This window comes from Nannobrachium achirus, assembly GCF_963921795.1.
Source record: "Nannobrachium achirus genome assembly, chromosome: 9".
NCBI lineage: Eukaryota > Metazoa > Chordata > Actinopteri > Myctophiformes > Myctophidae > Nannobrachium > Nannobrachium achirus.
Genome location: NC_137818.1, coordinates 25,000,223 through 25,016,054, shown reverse-complemented (window position 1 = coordinate 25,016,054; position 15,832 = coordinate 25,000,223). Strand labels below are relative to the sequence as shown.

General features: G+C 42.5%; 1 protein-coding gene across 1 annotated transcript in view; it reads left to right on the top strand.

Annotated features, from left to right (window-relative positions):
• Positions 1–15,563, top strand: part of kif5aa (kinesin family member 5A, a) — a gene marked incomplete at both ends in the record, with an annotated part of 24,745 nt that extends 9,182 nt beyond the window's left edge. Inside the window, 21 exons of the mRNA XM_080733481.1 lie at positions 1,423–1,547; positions 1,659–1,763; positions 2,313–2,461; positions 3,710–3,858; positions 6,677–6,858; positions 7,191–7,259; positions 8,011–8,217; positions 8,969–9,115; positions 9,546–9,734; positions 10,361–10,478; positions 11,233–11,288; positions 11,536–11,645; positions 11,933–12,034; positions 12,817–12,877; positions 13,574–13,645; positions 13,817–13,921; positions 14,123–14,336; positions 14,642–14,819; positions 14,947–15,023; positions 15,181–15,220; positions 15,482–15,563. Of these exons, the coding sequence (XP_080589607.1) occupies positions 1,423–1,547; positions 1,659–1,763; positions 2,313–2,461; positions 3,710–3,858; positions 6,677–6,858; positions 7,191–7,259; positions 8,011–8,217; positions 8,969–9,115; positions 9,546–9,734; positions 10,361–10,478; positions 11,233–11,288; positions 11,536–11,645; positions 11,933–12,034; positions 12,817–12,877; positions 13,574–13,645; positions 13,817–13,921; positions 14,123–14,336; positions 14,642–14,819; positions 14,947–15,023; positions 15,181–15,220; positions 15,482–15,563 (2,537 nt within the window). The remainder of the gene's footprint in view (positions 1–1,422; positions 1,548–1,658; positions 1,764–2,312; positions 2,462–3,709; positions 3,859–6,676; positions 6,859–7,190; positions 7,260–8,010; positions 8,218–8,968; positions 9,116–9,545; positions 9,735–10,360; positions 10,479–11,232; positions 11,289–11,535; positions 11,646–11,932; positions 12,035–12,816; positions 12,878–13,573; positions 13,646–13,816; positions 13,922–14,122; positions 14,337–14,641; positions 14,820–14,946; positions 15,024–15,180; positions 15,221–15,481) is intronic.
• Between the last annotated feature and the right edge of the window lie 269 nt (positions 15,564–15,832).

Below are 15,832 nucleotides of genomic sequence, written 5' to 3'. Positions count from 1 at the left end.
GGTCAGAACCCTGTTCCACATATATGGACCACATGAAGTCTTATACTAAAAATCTTTCACCATGAGGAAAATGTTCTTTGAGCAAAATAACCCTTAATACAATCAGCTATAACAATGCAAATACTTGCATAGCAGATTACATTCGGAGCTGCTCTGTTGAGCAGAAATGAAAACTATTGAACCGCCCCCCCCCCCCCCCCCCCCCCATACCAATACATAAACAAAACATAAAAATAACATCAGTACAGAAAAAAAGAAAGCATATGATATTTGATCCCCCACCTTCAGAAAGCAGCAAAAGGGTGATTTCAGCATTAGTTTTGTTTACTTGCACAAGATAAAAACAGAAGCGAACTGCATTTCCAGTTGTAGTCGAGGATGCTCTATGTCTGCCTGCTGACTCACTGTGTTGCAGCAACACAGTTTTGTGAGAGCAGACTGAAATGTTCTCAGCTCTGCAGCCATTGAACTGGTTTCCTCAGATATGATACAGAGAAACTTAAATCGCCTGTCTGGGGAGGTCAAAATTGGGTGAGGGGGTTTCATAACTCCTATGATGTATAGTTCTATATGGTGAAATTAGTTAATATATTGTCTCTCTTCTGGTTTCTTTTAGTTTTCCATTTTGTATTGTATGTTTTGTTTTTCAAAGAAGAATATGGAAAATATGTACAGCACATTAATGCTTGTCAGTTTTCTATAATGAAACCTCATGATCTGTATTTTTAAGACATATAAGTGTTAAACACAATTGTCTGATAATAACTGTGCATTCCACTTTTATTTCTTGTATTGTGTACATTATAGAGTACAACCAACCGGTTAACTCTTTGTATGTGCATGCGAAGAGCTTCACTTTTATCTAAGTGGAATTTGTCATTTGACGAATCTTTCGGCTTCTGTTCTGGATGAGATCTCTGTTGCCTCAGAATATTATTATTATAGATATATTCCATTTGTCATGTTTTACTGCAGTACTGTTATGGCTGGTATTTTCGATCATCTGACAGTTTCTCAGGGAGAGTTTAGGAACATGCTATCTTACTCAGTTCCGCTCCCTGCTGAATAGGCACCCTGTAGGAGTCGATAATGCAACGACAGAGATCGGACTTGCACCCCTGCACCACCTGGATGCCATTGTTTCAACATAGTTTTCTGCATTTCTGATCTGAATTGATTTGAATTACATCTCAGAAGCAAACATTATACTTTTACTCCAATAGTTAAAAGTTACTTTTGATTATTATTACAAAACATACATTACCCACTTCATCCCTTTAAACATTTCATCCGTTTGAAATTAGCCGATCTACAAGCTCACAATTCGTTGCATTGCGTACCTCTCCCACCACTGCATTTAGGGAATCCTCTTGATCATTTCTTTCATGGCCTGATCGTTGACCCTCCTCTGTCCTTGTGCAGACATGAACGAGCACAGCTCTCGCAGTCACAGTATCTTCCTGATCAACATCAAGCAGGAGCACGTGGAGACGGAGCAGAAACTGTGTGGAAAACTCTACCTGGTGGATCTGGCTGGCAGCGAGAAGGTATGGAACTGTGTCAGAGGACCATTTTATTCTGATAACCTGCTGTAAACCAAAAACGTGTGTTTTTGCTGTGAATGTTGTCTCTCACCTCATTCTCTCTCCCTTTTCCAGGTCAGTAAGACTGGTGCTGCAGGAGCTGTCCTGGATGAAGCCAAGAACATCAACAAGTCTTTGTCTGCTCTGGGTAACGTCATCTCTGCCCTGGCAGAGGGAACGGTGAGACACATTACTACTAGCTATGAGTGGTAACGCAGTGTAGTCCAGTCAAGACATAAACAGTTACACACATACAGTATGTCATGATCTGCTATTTTCGCCCAATGAGTAGGTATGGTAGGTTTCATGTGGTTAAAATCAGTCCCTGTCTGCTGTTTCCCCACTTACAATTTACCCATGTTCACTTGTCTGTCCGGTCCTGCTGTAATGAATTCCATTCTCCTAATGACTGTTGATGCCAGCCCATCTTTCATTTCTGCCCACTCAACAGTCCCTGTGCATCTTTGCCAACTGTACGATTGGTGGGGTGCAGCACATTCAATCAGTTTTTTTGCAGAGAGGCCTTTATGTTATAAAATGCTGCAATACATAATCTTTAGTTAAAAGAATTGCTGTCTCAGCAAGAATTGCTGGTAAAATCAAATACGCCTCCAGGGTTTCATTTAACTGTGATTTCTCATAATTTTCTATTCTTGCTCTCTCCGCTCTCCTTACAATGTTCCCAATGTAATCCTCTTTCACCCTATACCCCTCTCTCACCCCTTACAGAAAACCCATGTTCCGTACCGAGACAGCAAGATGACCCGCATCCTGCAGGATTCTCTGGGTGGGAACTGTCGCACCACCATGTTTATTTGCTGCTCTCCCTCCAGCTACAACGATGCAGAGACCAAGTCTACTCTCATGTTTGGACAACGGTATGTATGTACCATACACCACTGGAAGGAGGAGGAGACATACAGTATGGAATCTATAGACCCTGTTAGGCTATGCTCCAAATCAAATTTGATTATGTATTCGAGTCCAGCGGGCTGAGAGTGTAAAAATGGACCTGGAACACTCAGGATTGTGCTGTGTGCTTAGACTGCAGGATCTCACCCAGTGACCTTAACCATCAGCCTCCCTCAACCAAAACAGACTAATGGGATGACTGGCCCTTCGTGGCTGCAAACAGCCCACTCAGCAGTTCAGAAGCCAAACAGCTTCAAAACAATCAGAGATCAATGAGTCTTCTGGCTTTAAAACGCCAGTGCAGCACATCAGCTCAGACTGTGATTCTACCTACAATCATGGGATCTTAGGGGACAATGACGTTATTCTTGTTCTGGGTCATGCGGGGATACCTCAAAAGCAGGACTGTAAACTAATTTCAGGGTCCTGTCTACACTGTAAAATCCTGAGTGTTAAATTAGTGTAAAATGGAACCGTAAGGTCTAAAAAATGCTGGTCGAGCACAGTCAGCATGTGGCAGAGGCTGTTGTCCTTGTCTGCTGAGTGACTGTTCTGCCAAGTTCCACTGTAGTGTAGATTAATCAACATAATTATCAGCATACTGTATTTATGTCAAGGACACAATCTCTTTTCACTGGGTCAGCTAACCCTGCAAGCCAAATGAAGTCATTACCAGGACGTCATATGGACTATAGGATTATTGTTATTGTTTGTAATGTTAGTTGAAATATGAGCATGTAATCTTATATTCTGGGACATATCTCACTAGTTATGATATTTATCTGGCCTCGATCGGACCCTCTCTGATTAATCCAGGATGTCCGTTTTCGTGGGCAGGATTTATGTTGGTTGAAATCTGGTGATATTCTAGGCCAGATCTGACTATGTGGTTTGACTTGATCTGGCCCCAATCGAGACATCACTGAATGGTCCAGGTCCTGACCGTGCTTGCTGGGAATATTTGAAATTGTGTACTTAAAAAAATACAAGGGGAACATTGGATGAACCAACCAAAGAGAATTATTCATTAAAATTGTAAAGTAAGCACCACAGACGTGCGTTTGAAACATGGATCATGTCTAAATGGCCATAACCAGTAAGACGAAAAGAAAAGAAAACATTGTTTTTAACCTTAGAGAAACAATATTTGAACTCTCCTTCTTTGACTCTCTTTTCTCCTCTTTGCTTTTCTTTATTTTCACTTTTGCACACAGTGCTAAGACCATCAGGAACACTGCCTCCATCAACCTGGAGCTGACCGCAGAGCAGTGGAAGAGGAAGTATGAGAAAGAGAAGGAGAAGAACAAGACTCTGAAGGATACCATCACCAGGTTGGAGACGGAGCTGAACCGCTGGAGGAACGGTGAGAACATAGGAGAGAGAGGGAGAGGGAGAGGGAGCAGGGGAGAGATAGAGAGAAATATTTGACTTTTTTAAAAGACACAAACCGTACAATTCAACTGAATGATTCTATTTATTACAGAACAAATCCAGCATGTACCACTGTATTGCAAATATATCCAATGCAATCAAAAGGGTTTTTAGTGTCATTCACTCTTACAAGTACAAGCATCAAAGAGCAAAATGTAAAATAAGAAGCATAGGAGATAAGAAACAAAATAGCAGCAACAGGGAATGTGCAATGGGGAATGTGCAGACTTTGTGTGGTATTTTTCCCATCACAGGTCTACAGGTGTAAAGAAGTGGATAGAGGTAGAGTGAGAGTGTATAAACAAGGGAAAGAGATGTTGTGAATTCATAGCGTCATTGTGCCATCCTTTATCTGTCTCTGACGTTATTCACATCGATATTTCGAGGTTGCGCAGTTGCAATTGCACTGGCATTGTCTTGCACGCTTTAATATTAATAACTGAGAATGAGCATGTGAATATTAAGTTGATATGTCAAGATATCACAGATATCTGTTGGCCATGAGTAATTAGGCTACAGTGGTTCTGACCGCAGTGACAGCCATGCACAGTGTTTGGACACTCTCGTTTCATATGTTTCGGTGAGCAGAGAGATTTTGTTTCCCCACGTCTCCTGACGCCATCACATTATATGATGCTACCGTAGATTAATTTATTTTTGTGTGCTTTCATTTCATGAACAAGGACATTGGTTTTGCCGCTGGAAAAGCATTCTTATCTCCAACACAAATAGGACTACGCCTCATGCCGGGCACAACCTGGTTCTTAAAGGGCAAGTTCACCTCTGGGACAACCAGATCTTATTTTATTGTTGTTTGGGACAAGATCAACACAATCCTGATTTCTTTTTTTTATGTCTTTGTTTTGAGATATTTTAGTATTTAAGCATGAATGATGATGCATTTTGCATCAAAATGACGCATCATGCAGCATCATAATGATGCAAAATGCATCATCATTCATGCTGAAATACTAAAATATCTCAAAATATCTGAACACAAAAAATAACTCAGGATTGTGTTGATCTTGTCCCAAACAACAATAAAATAAGATCTGGTTGTCCCAGAGATGAATTTGCCCTTTAAATGTGCATGATGGCAATGTAATGCCCAAAGCACACCCATGACTAATAGCGCACAGACACATAGTGCTAAAATTATACAGTCCTCTAAATAGCATCATTACGCTGGACAGAACCCCACAGCATAAGGAGCCCGGGATCAAACTTGGAACCTCTACCACTGAGCCACTGCCACCATATATTTGCTCAAGCAGTTAACTTAACTGCCGCAGTCTCCCCCACTAGAGGAATGATATGTTTTCTTTCCAAATCAGTTTAAGAAACACAGGATACACCAAGTAGGGCCTACTGCACAGTAAATTCACAGGGACACTGTTTACACTTCAGAAATTCAGTAATTTTTCATGATGCTTGCTGGCGTTCAGGAACAGTGAGATCACTCATCACTAACAACAGAATCCAGTCAACACAACACAGGAAATTCACTTGGGAAAAAGCAGAGATATATTCCTTTGAGAAATAGTTTTGCTTCTCTGTCTGCATCAGTAGGCATGACCTTGCTGCATCACTGCAGTGTTTTCCCCACTCTCCTCTCTCTTTGTGCTCTCACTCACTTGTATGCGCTCTCAGTCATGCTCTATCTCTCTCAGTCATGCTCTCTCTCCCTCGCATGCACGCACGCACGCACGAGCGCAGACACACACACACACACACACACACACACACACGCACGCACGCACGCACGCACGCACGCACACACACACATAGATCTTTTTGCAGTGCTATTAACATGACATTGCTAAGGTGAACATTCAGTAAGGACAGCAATTGCAATAATTGCCTTCCTCTACTGACTGCTCTCTCTCTCCAAGTCTCTTCCTCTCTCTCCCTCCATATCATCTCCATCTCCCCACGTCTTTCTCCCTCTATCTCTCCTTCCATTCTGCATCTCACTCCCTTTCCCATCCACCGTTTCCTCTATCTCTATTTTAATTTCCCTCCACTCTCTCTATCTTTCCCTCATCTCTAGCTTATTGTCCTTAAATCTCCCCTTCCCTCTCTCTATTTCTCTATCCTTCTCTCTGTTCTCTCTCTGGTCGTCCTCTCTATCTTCTTCCATCTCTCCACCCCCCTAACCCACTGTTTCTCAACCAGTGGTCCACAGATCACTAGTGGTACATGGCATAATTACAGGTGGTCAATAGGAAAATGTTTTAAAATATATATTGTACCTTTGTTAATTATTAAGTCCATCAAATGTGACAATTTTCTTTTCAATAGGCTTAGCAATAGAGTGTACACATACACAACCTTGAAATTAGATATTGACTGTAAAGAGCTTGATATACTTAGTTGCGTGCGTTGTCACACACTAAAAATAGCAAATGTACTAGCTCACAACGCATCACAGCGAAATGGCTATTTTTGGTGCTGGACTACGTAACATAAGTATTAATCCGGATTTAAGATCATTAATGTTCAATATTATTGAGAGAGAGCACGCCCAGGATTACAGCTTAGGCAATTGGCACTGGGTGAAGTGATGGGTTACACAATTGTGGGATAAAAAAAAATGAAAAAATACATAAAATAATGTTCAATATTACTGTAGTACATGAATATTATGGTGTATACTGTATGGTATTATTTGGTCCTTGATGATTGGTTGAAATACTGTATGCTAGTCACTGCTCTAACCTTATCTACACCCCCCCCTCCTATTCATTCAGGAGAGAATGTTCCTGAGACCGAGCGGACCGTTCCGGGTGAGATAGTGACCCGGATGGAGTCTACTGAGGACCGACCCATTCTGGACAACGACACCTCCTCCATCGTGGTGCGCATCTCTGAGGAGGAACGCCAGAAGTACGAGGAGGAGATACGCAAACTCTACAAGCAGCTGGATGACAAGGTCACACACACACACACACACACACACACACACACACACACACACACACACACACACACACACACACACACACACACACACACACACACACACACACACACTCACACACACGAAACAGTGCAAACACACCATTGCATAAGCACTGTCCTGCATGGCCTTGTCATAGACGAACACCCTTTCCATCTGAAAGTTTTTAACTTGTAAAACAGAAGTTCTTAGGGTCTTTGCACACTGCTGCGTTTCTTTCGGCCGAATATAGGAGCCAATTTCAGAGTGTGTAAATAAAGAATCAACTTCACGTTATGTAATTTCATTGCATTGTCTCTGCACAGGATGATGAGATCAATCTGCAGTGCCAACTGGTGGAGAAACTGAAGGAACAGATGTTGGATCAGGATGAGGTGGGATGCACACACACACACACACACACACACACACACACACACACACACACACACACACACACACACACACACACACACACACACACACACACACACACACACACACCTCCTACACAGCTGTTCAAGATTAATGTCTTCAATTATATTGTTTTATTTTCTCTGTAAATTTGTTGAGTCATGAGTCATGTTCTGTTCTTCTGTTTTGTTAGTCAGACAGACATCTAATCAAATCAGATCACTGAGTTGTCATAGCAGCAGCGTGAGAATGACTGTTGCCAGGGCAATGCTAAATATAAGCTGTGTGGGTCTAAATGTGTGTGTGTCTGTCCATTCACGCACGCATGCATGCACAAGACCTTTAATGATTCATTTCGTTCTTCTTATTTGTTTCTTAACCACCTAGTGACCTAGCATCCCTATTCTGGGCATGCCATAAAAGGCAAACATTTGACGAAAATAGATAAATCTTCGCCGAAAATATCTGTTCTACAAGCTCACAACCTGTTGCAACGCAACCCGTTGTGAGGTTGTACCGGTAGATAGGCTGTATTTGGGGATATTTGATGTAGAGGCAAAAAAAGGAGAGGACCAAGAATTTAAGCCCGTGGAGTGAGCCTATGATTTTTTAAGTGGTTAAACTTGTTTTGTCTTTCTCTCTCTTTCTCTGCTCCTCTCCCACTTTCTTCCTTCTCTAACACTTGTTTTCTTCCTTCCTTCCTGACTTCTTCCCCACCCTGGTTCCTTGCAGCTGCTGGCCTCCTCCCGTGGCGATGGGGACAAGGTGCAGGCGGAGCTGGGCCGCCTGCAGGTGGAGAGTGACTGTGCAAAGGCGGAGGTGAAGGAGGTGCTGCAGGCTCTGGAGGAGCTGGCCATCAACTACGACCAAAAGAGTCAGGAGGTGGAGGAGAAAGGTGTCCAGAACCAGCTTCTGGCCGACCAACTCGCCCAGAAAATGGTGGGTCCACGACCGGAGTGCCAATTTAACTCTGAGTGTGTAAAGAACGACCCATAAGGCTGTGTGAGATTGTTTGAAGAAAACAATATTATGTAGTTTCTTGCGTCATAAATGCAGCAAACATCTGTTATTGAGCTGAAATGGAATTGCTGAATCGGAAATAAAATGTTCTTTCCATCAGAACATTACAAAGAATATAGCAGTATTAATACAGGATATATGTATAAGTAAAGCAGAGGGGGATTATGGGGGCATCTCTGTGCCTTACAGCTACTATCCAGGACTTATTTTAATACCGTAAAAAATGATATTCTTACATGGTAGCCAGGGGATAGCTGTTCATAAACCTGGTGGTCTTGCCCTTGATACTACGGCAGGCATCCTTGCCTTGTAGGGGCATTTGATACAGTACATCTAGCATGTCATCTGCAGTGGTTGTAGCAGGTGGTCTCCTTGCTCTTGCATTGAATCATTCAGACCCTGGCGTTGGGTAGGACACCTACTGGAGACACAGCAAAGTTATTTGAAGCAGACAGCGAACGGATTACAGCACCATCTTTATTGCAGTGTGCATTTTCATTGCAATTACCCCTGAGGTAGATCAGAGAGGGAGACAACGGACACATACACTGTAACTTACAGAATGCAGAATTAATGATCAAGAAAATTAATAAATATTGTCGAAATGTATAATTTTCTTTATCCATCATCACTGAATGTCTCTCTCTCTTTATTTTCTCCTCTGTGACAGGCCAGTTTGATGGAGCTGGAGGCAGAACTATCCCACATGCAGGAAGTTAGCGGGCAGCAGAGGAAGCGCATCGCTGATGTCCTCAATGGCCTGATGAGGGACCTGAGTGAGTTCAGCACCATTGTGGGCAACGGAGAGATCAAGCTGGTAAGTATTAACACAGTATGTCTATGTACTGGCCAGCTTTTCAATTTGACAGTATAATTGACAGTAGTTTTGCAGTAGTTTTGCTACTTATTTTCTCCTACATTTAGTCTCCAGTTGTCTATTTTGTTATCCCTTTGGTGGACGACTCCAGTGTGATTAGTCCATCGGTTTATTCTGTTTTCAATTTGTAGCCCTAGTTTAAACATGTGCTATAGATAACCAACAATCGTACTCCATTTTCACTCTCTCTGAGTTAAAGGAACAGTGATGATGTTACTGTGTGGTACCATCTTCCTCTCTGCTCTCCCACACCTCTGAGCCATTCAGCAGTGCATGTCATTCTGCTATTATTTTATCTGTACATTGTGTTTTACCCTTCCCCCAAAGGGATAACAATACTGTTAATTCTTCCTCTCCTTGTCTCCCCAAGCCGGTGGAGATCAGCGGTGCGATCGAGGAGGAGTTCACCGTGGCTCGTCTCTACATCAGTAAGATCAAGTCGGAGGTGAAGAGCATGGTGAAGCGGTGTCGTCAGCTGGAGAACCTGCAGCTGGAGTGTCACCGCAAGATGGAGGAGACTGGCAGGGAGCTGTCCTCCTGCCAGCTCCTCATCTCCCAGGTGAGGGAGGTAGGAATGGAGGATAGATAGAGGGTAGACAGAGGCATGGATGGAAGGAAAAATAAATATGGAAAACTGTTCCTAGTTCATCACCTCTGAGGTGAGAGCGAGATAGATGGATGGATGGATGGATGAAGTACAGATAGGACTGCCTTTAACCCATTTAGGCCTAGAATTATTAAATGCTTTAACTATTGAAAAATAGCAGATATACAAGCTCACAGCGCGGCACAGAGTGCTGCTCTGCGAGCTTGTAGATCTGCTATTTTTGAGAAATCTAGATTTTTATTGCAAGTCTTTGAATATATCTTTCTAAAAGCAAACATTTGTAACTCAAATATTTGCTTCTGGCTGGTCCCTGGAACAATATATTTTGAGATGGGGGTCCGCGGCCAAATTCATGTAATTTTGGGGGTCCTTATAGAATCGGGTCAAAAATATTCAAAGACTATCAGCTCTATAAGCTTGCATTGTATAGCTTGTATATCTGCTATTTTTTAAAAGTTAAAGAATAAAATAATGGTTAAAGTGGTTCAAATCTAAAGTGACTAAAGTGACAGATTTGCGTTCAGGCCTAAAACAATGGTATACTCTGTGTGTGTGTATCTGTATCCTTATGCCTACAGCATGAGGCTAAGATCCGTTCTCTGACGGAGTACATGCAGAGTGTGGAGCAGAAGAAGAGGATGCTGGAGGAGAGCCATGACTCCCTCAGCGAGGAGCTGGCCAAACTGCAAGACCCTGGTAACACGCACGCACGCACGCACGCACGCACGCACGCACGCACGCACGCACGCACGCACGCACACACACACACACACACACACACACACACACACACACACACACACACACACACACACACACACACAGAGATAAAAGATTGGGGATTAATCAAGTAAATCTTCCTTTCACTAAGAGCCGCAGAGGGTGGTAATTGTCCAATCACACACAGTCATATCTGTGAACACATTGATTGATTGTTGAGTACTCGTCACTCAGGCATTCCTTCTCACAAGAAGCACTCAAGCAAATGCCCACAACAAGTAGTGTGATGTCTGCTTCTGTCGACTCAGTACAGTTCAAATTGTGTTCCAGTAGGCAGAGAATAAGCCTTGCTGAGCCATGTGGCCCAGCCTTTCGAGGCAGTTTGATATAGCACCCCTACATCACCCCTGGACATGACTCAGGGACTTACCCCAATCCAACCCTTGATGCTGAGTGCCAAGCAGGGAGGCATTGAGTTCCATTCTTATAGTATGACCTGGCCGGAGGATTGAACCACGACCTCTCAATCTTATGGCGGACACTCTAACCACAAGGCTACTGATGGCCCAATAGGCAGAGAATTGTAGCCTAAATGATCTGTCCAGGTCCACGAAACGTGTTACCGTTCTCGTCTGCATCGACACTAAACATCAAACAAGCGTCAGTATATGACGACGTTGGAGTGAGAGTACATTTATCTGTACTTTGAACCTTTTTCTTTGACTTCCAGATAACTCACAGCTGGAAGAGGGAGAGAAGGGTGAGATTGAAGATGGAAATACCAAGGTAACGTGCATATGAAGCTCCTCATAAACATAAACATGAAGGTGTTTAGCTATACAAATTTGGTTCATGGTCTACAATACTAATTATACTATGAAATACTATTTTTAAATAGTCCAGACTTGTATTTGCCAAACTGTGATTGTTTAATAATCAATATTGTGTTACAAAAAATTATATTTCATTTTATATAACAAATTAACAACAACAACATGTGGTAAATTCCTCCCATTCACATTCTGTCGCACAGAAGGCCTCCCGCCAGCAGGGGGAGTCTAACCGTGGTCTCCACCACAAGCAGCTGGCCCGCCTGCGGGATGAGATCAACGAGAAGCAGAGGCTCATTGATGAGCTCACTGAGTCAGTAGCATTAATAGGCTATACATCAATTATATAGATAGTTTACTTACTTCATTTAATTATTAGACTTATTATTTGTCATTACAATAGCATTGCTTGTTGATGTGTTTTTCTTTTTTTATGCATTATGATTTATATGCAGGCATAGAAACATTACATAGATACTTTTTTTTGTGACTTATCTATGCACAGTATAGCCTATATCACTCCTACTGTCACAATCATTTCATGATCACCTTTGTCAAGGCAGGTGGTTAAACATTTTGTCCTGTTTTCTCTGTCTCCAGTCGTAACTCCAAGTTGGAGCTGGAGTTGGCACAGGTTCGCGCTGACTTTGACCGTTTGAAGAGTCAGGACAGCACCAAGAGTGAGCGTCTGGAAGAGCTGTCGTAAGTCTAAATGACAACCTGCTTTTCTCTCTTTGAAGGGGAACATCAGCACATTGTTACACAGAGACATGTTTAAGTTGCAGTTGAAACACTTTTCTCAGCGTACCATTTTGTCTGTCATTCAAAGAGGTTATTGATGACTGGGTGGGGTACTCGTGAACAGCAAATGGAAAATATCTAGACTTGTTGTGGTCCAAAATAGGGAAAATAGTGTAGGTATGGAATATGTTATCCTTTTGATGAAATGTTGTTTGTTTTGTGAGGTTGAGAAGTGGATTGAAAGCACTTGCTAGTAAATGAATGGAGATACAAAATGTGGTATGGAGTTAGGGCTGTCACGATATGACATTTTACATGACGATTAATTGTCACTCAAATAATTGGCGATTAGCGATTGAATTGTGTTTTTGTCGTTGATAATTACATTTCTGTTTGGCTTTTAGGCTTTGAAGTTGTACATGGTAGATATGACACATAACCTAAATATACAAAGAAATTACTGACATATTTGACAACTTACTACTTAAAAAATAACATTGATAGTGGAAATAGCCGATCTACAAGCTCACAACGCGTCGCGATGCGACGCGTTGTGAGCTTGTAGATCTGCTATTTCCATTATTTCTGACATTTTTCAACATTCACGATTATGACGATTATGACAAAATAATTGCGATAATGTCAAATAATCACGATTAGACGATTATGTAATAATTGTGACAGCCCTATATGGAGTTAAAGGAAGGGTTGATGATGATGTTGTGATTCCTTGTTCTTCTCAGATTTCTGCATGAACGCCACGAGCAGACTAAACAGGACCTCAAGGGTCTGGAGGAGACCGTCGTGAGTAGCATTTAAATGATCTATGATACAAAACATAAACAATGTGTCTGTCATGTATCTTAGTTAACTCCTTTCTCCATTTACTCTTTGTCATGTCATCAGGGGCGTCACAAGGGGTAGGAAAGTGGGACTGAGTTACTGGGGCCCAAGGTGGAGGGGCCCTAATAACTTTATCTATTGAAAAATAGCAGATATACAAGCTCACAGCGCGGCACCGAGTGCCGCGCTGCGAGCTTGTAGATCTGCTATTTTTAAAAAGTTGTGAAAATGTGCGAACATTTCTAACTCAAATTTTGCTTCTGGGGGGTCCCTGGAACTAAATATTTTGAGATCGGGGTCCGTGGCCAAATACATATCATCTTGGGGGTCCTTGACATAGGTTTCTTGCACACATTTTCACGATTTTTCAAAAATAGCAGATCTACAAGCTCGCAGCGCGGCACTCGGTGCCGCGCTGTGAGCTTGTATATCTGCTATTTTTCAATAGTTAACATTCATGGGGGGCCCGCAGTGAATCCTTGTACCCAGGCCCCAGAATTTGGTGTGACGCCCCTGCATGTCATCATCTCTCAATACTCTGGTTTTCTAACCACCTCCATGGTTGTCTGTCTGTCCGTCTGTCTGTCTGTCTGTCCGTCTGTCTGTCCGTCTGTCTGTCTGTCTGTCTGTCTGTCTGTCTGTCTGTCTGTCTTCCAGGCCCGCGAGCTCCAGACCCTCCACAACCTGCGCAAGCTGTTTGTACAGGACCTCACGTCGCGGGTTAAAAGAGTAAGTGATGACAATAATAGAACAGCAAAATTGTACTTGAGAATATAGATAATGTGGATAACATGTACAGTCCCTTTTCACTATAGTGGGAATTTGTGGTAATCAATTAACTTAATTTTTCCCCTTCTTTACTTTTTCTTTTGCTCCATCACCCTCCCTCCATCCATGCAGAGTTCCGAAATGGAACCTGATGATAGCGGGGGGTCTTGCACCCAGAAGCAGAAGATTTCCTTTCTTGAGAATAACTTGGACCAACTTACAAAGGTTCACAAACAGGTAAGAGAAGAGTGGAAGACAGCAGGGTATCCAGTGGTTCAAGTTTATAAGGTATCAGAATCAACTCGTATACATTATATACACATATTATAATCCAGCTGGTACAGTATGTATGTACATATTAAGGTAAGACATAAGGAGCATTAATATAGCACACATTCTCCTTTCTCTTCCTCTCTCTCTCCGTTGTCCCATCCTCAGTTGGTTCGTGACAATGCAGATCTGCGCTGTGAGCTTCCAAAGCTGGAGAAACGGCTTCGGTCTACTGCTGAGAGAGTTAAGGCCCTGGAGACGGCACTGAGGGACGCAAAGGAGGGCGCCATGATCGACCGCCGCCGCTACCAACAGGAGGTGGACCGTATCAAGGACGCCATGCGGGCAAAGAGCATCAGGCGCCCCCATGCTGCACAGATTGGTACTGCAGATTATTTCATGGAAATAAAATGTATATCAATGTCATTACTATTAATACATCCAGGGTAATAATAATAATAATAATAATAATAGAGAAAACTTGTTTTTAGCCACTGGGTTCAGGGTTCCCTGGCGGGATTCTAAATGGACCCTTACAGGTCTCTAAATCTTATGGAACCAAATAGAACCAATTACCCTTACCAGTTGACCCTTACAGGTCCATTTGGTTCCATTTGTACGTTCTCATAGTCATGGGAGGGTTTGAGAACCTTTTAATAAAATCAACATGTCTGTGTTTTCTCCCAGCCAAGCCAGTGAGACCAAAGCAGCTGCCTGTGTGCTCTCCCACCAACCCCTTCTACACGTACATCCGTGCCAACAGCGAGCACTCCAACGCCTACAGCAACGCCCTGTTCCAAAGCGCCCTGTCACGCCAGAACTCAGCCAGCACCACCTCCAACCCCAACTCTATCCAGACCAACACGTATGTCCAAACCAGGGAAACATGCATGTATTTGTATGTGCTTGCTTGTGCACATGGGGTTTGGCTCGCAGACTTCACTTTGTAGAGATATCGTTTAACTGTTTTTTTGTGTGTGTGTGTTCAACAGAGTGTCCACTGCCCTGGGCTACAGAGCAAGCAGACCCACAGACATACTCGAGTCTTACCCACTCAACATAGACAATGGTGAGATCAGTGAGTACAATAAAAAATTATATTTTATTTATGCACACACAGACACATGCATTTACACACATACCAAAATTGAGTGTGTGTGTTCATTTATTTATGAATCGAACAACAGACTTAACTGATCAATCAAACCTCTTTTCCATTTCTACAGGAAATAGCGTCAGCGAAACGAGAGACATCAACGATAACAGGTGAAAATTTCGCTTTTTAATTGCATACAGCCACAGTCTGTATATGCCTTTTCCAAATAGCTTGCCTATTTAGTGAACACTCAAACACTGTTGAGTTGTTGTTGTTTTTTGACTGATTGAATATTTTATTTACCTTTTCTTAAAGAACAGCAGTGTAACAAATTGTTTCCATTGTAGTCAAACAACTGGACTAACAACAGTAATTCTGAATTAGAGTTGTAGTGATGTGTGCTCTTATAAATATAGTTTCTGTGTTTACAGGAGTGATGCAGTACACTGTAGCAGTGAAGTGGATGATACAAATCGGCACTACATCATTCAGCAGGAGACCGCTGCAAGTTAATAACATGGTAAACAGACTACACTGAATAGGACACACACACACACACACACACACACACACACACACACACACACACACACACACACACACACACACACACACACACACACACACACACACACACACACACACACACACACAAACGAATACTGGACACACACAAACACCTGCGTAGATGCATAGTGGACACGTACCCACAAACACACATGTACAAACTCACATGCGCATGTCGCGAACAATTTCCCCCCCCCTTTTCAAACAAAATCTAT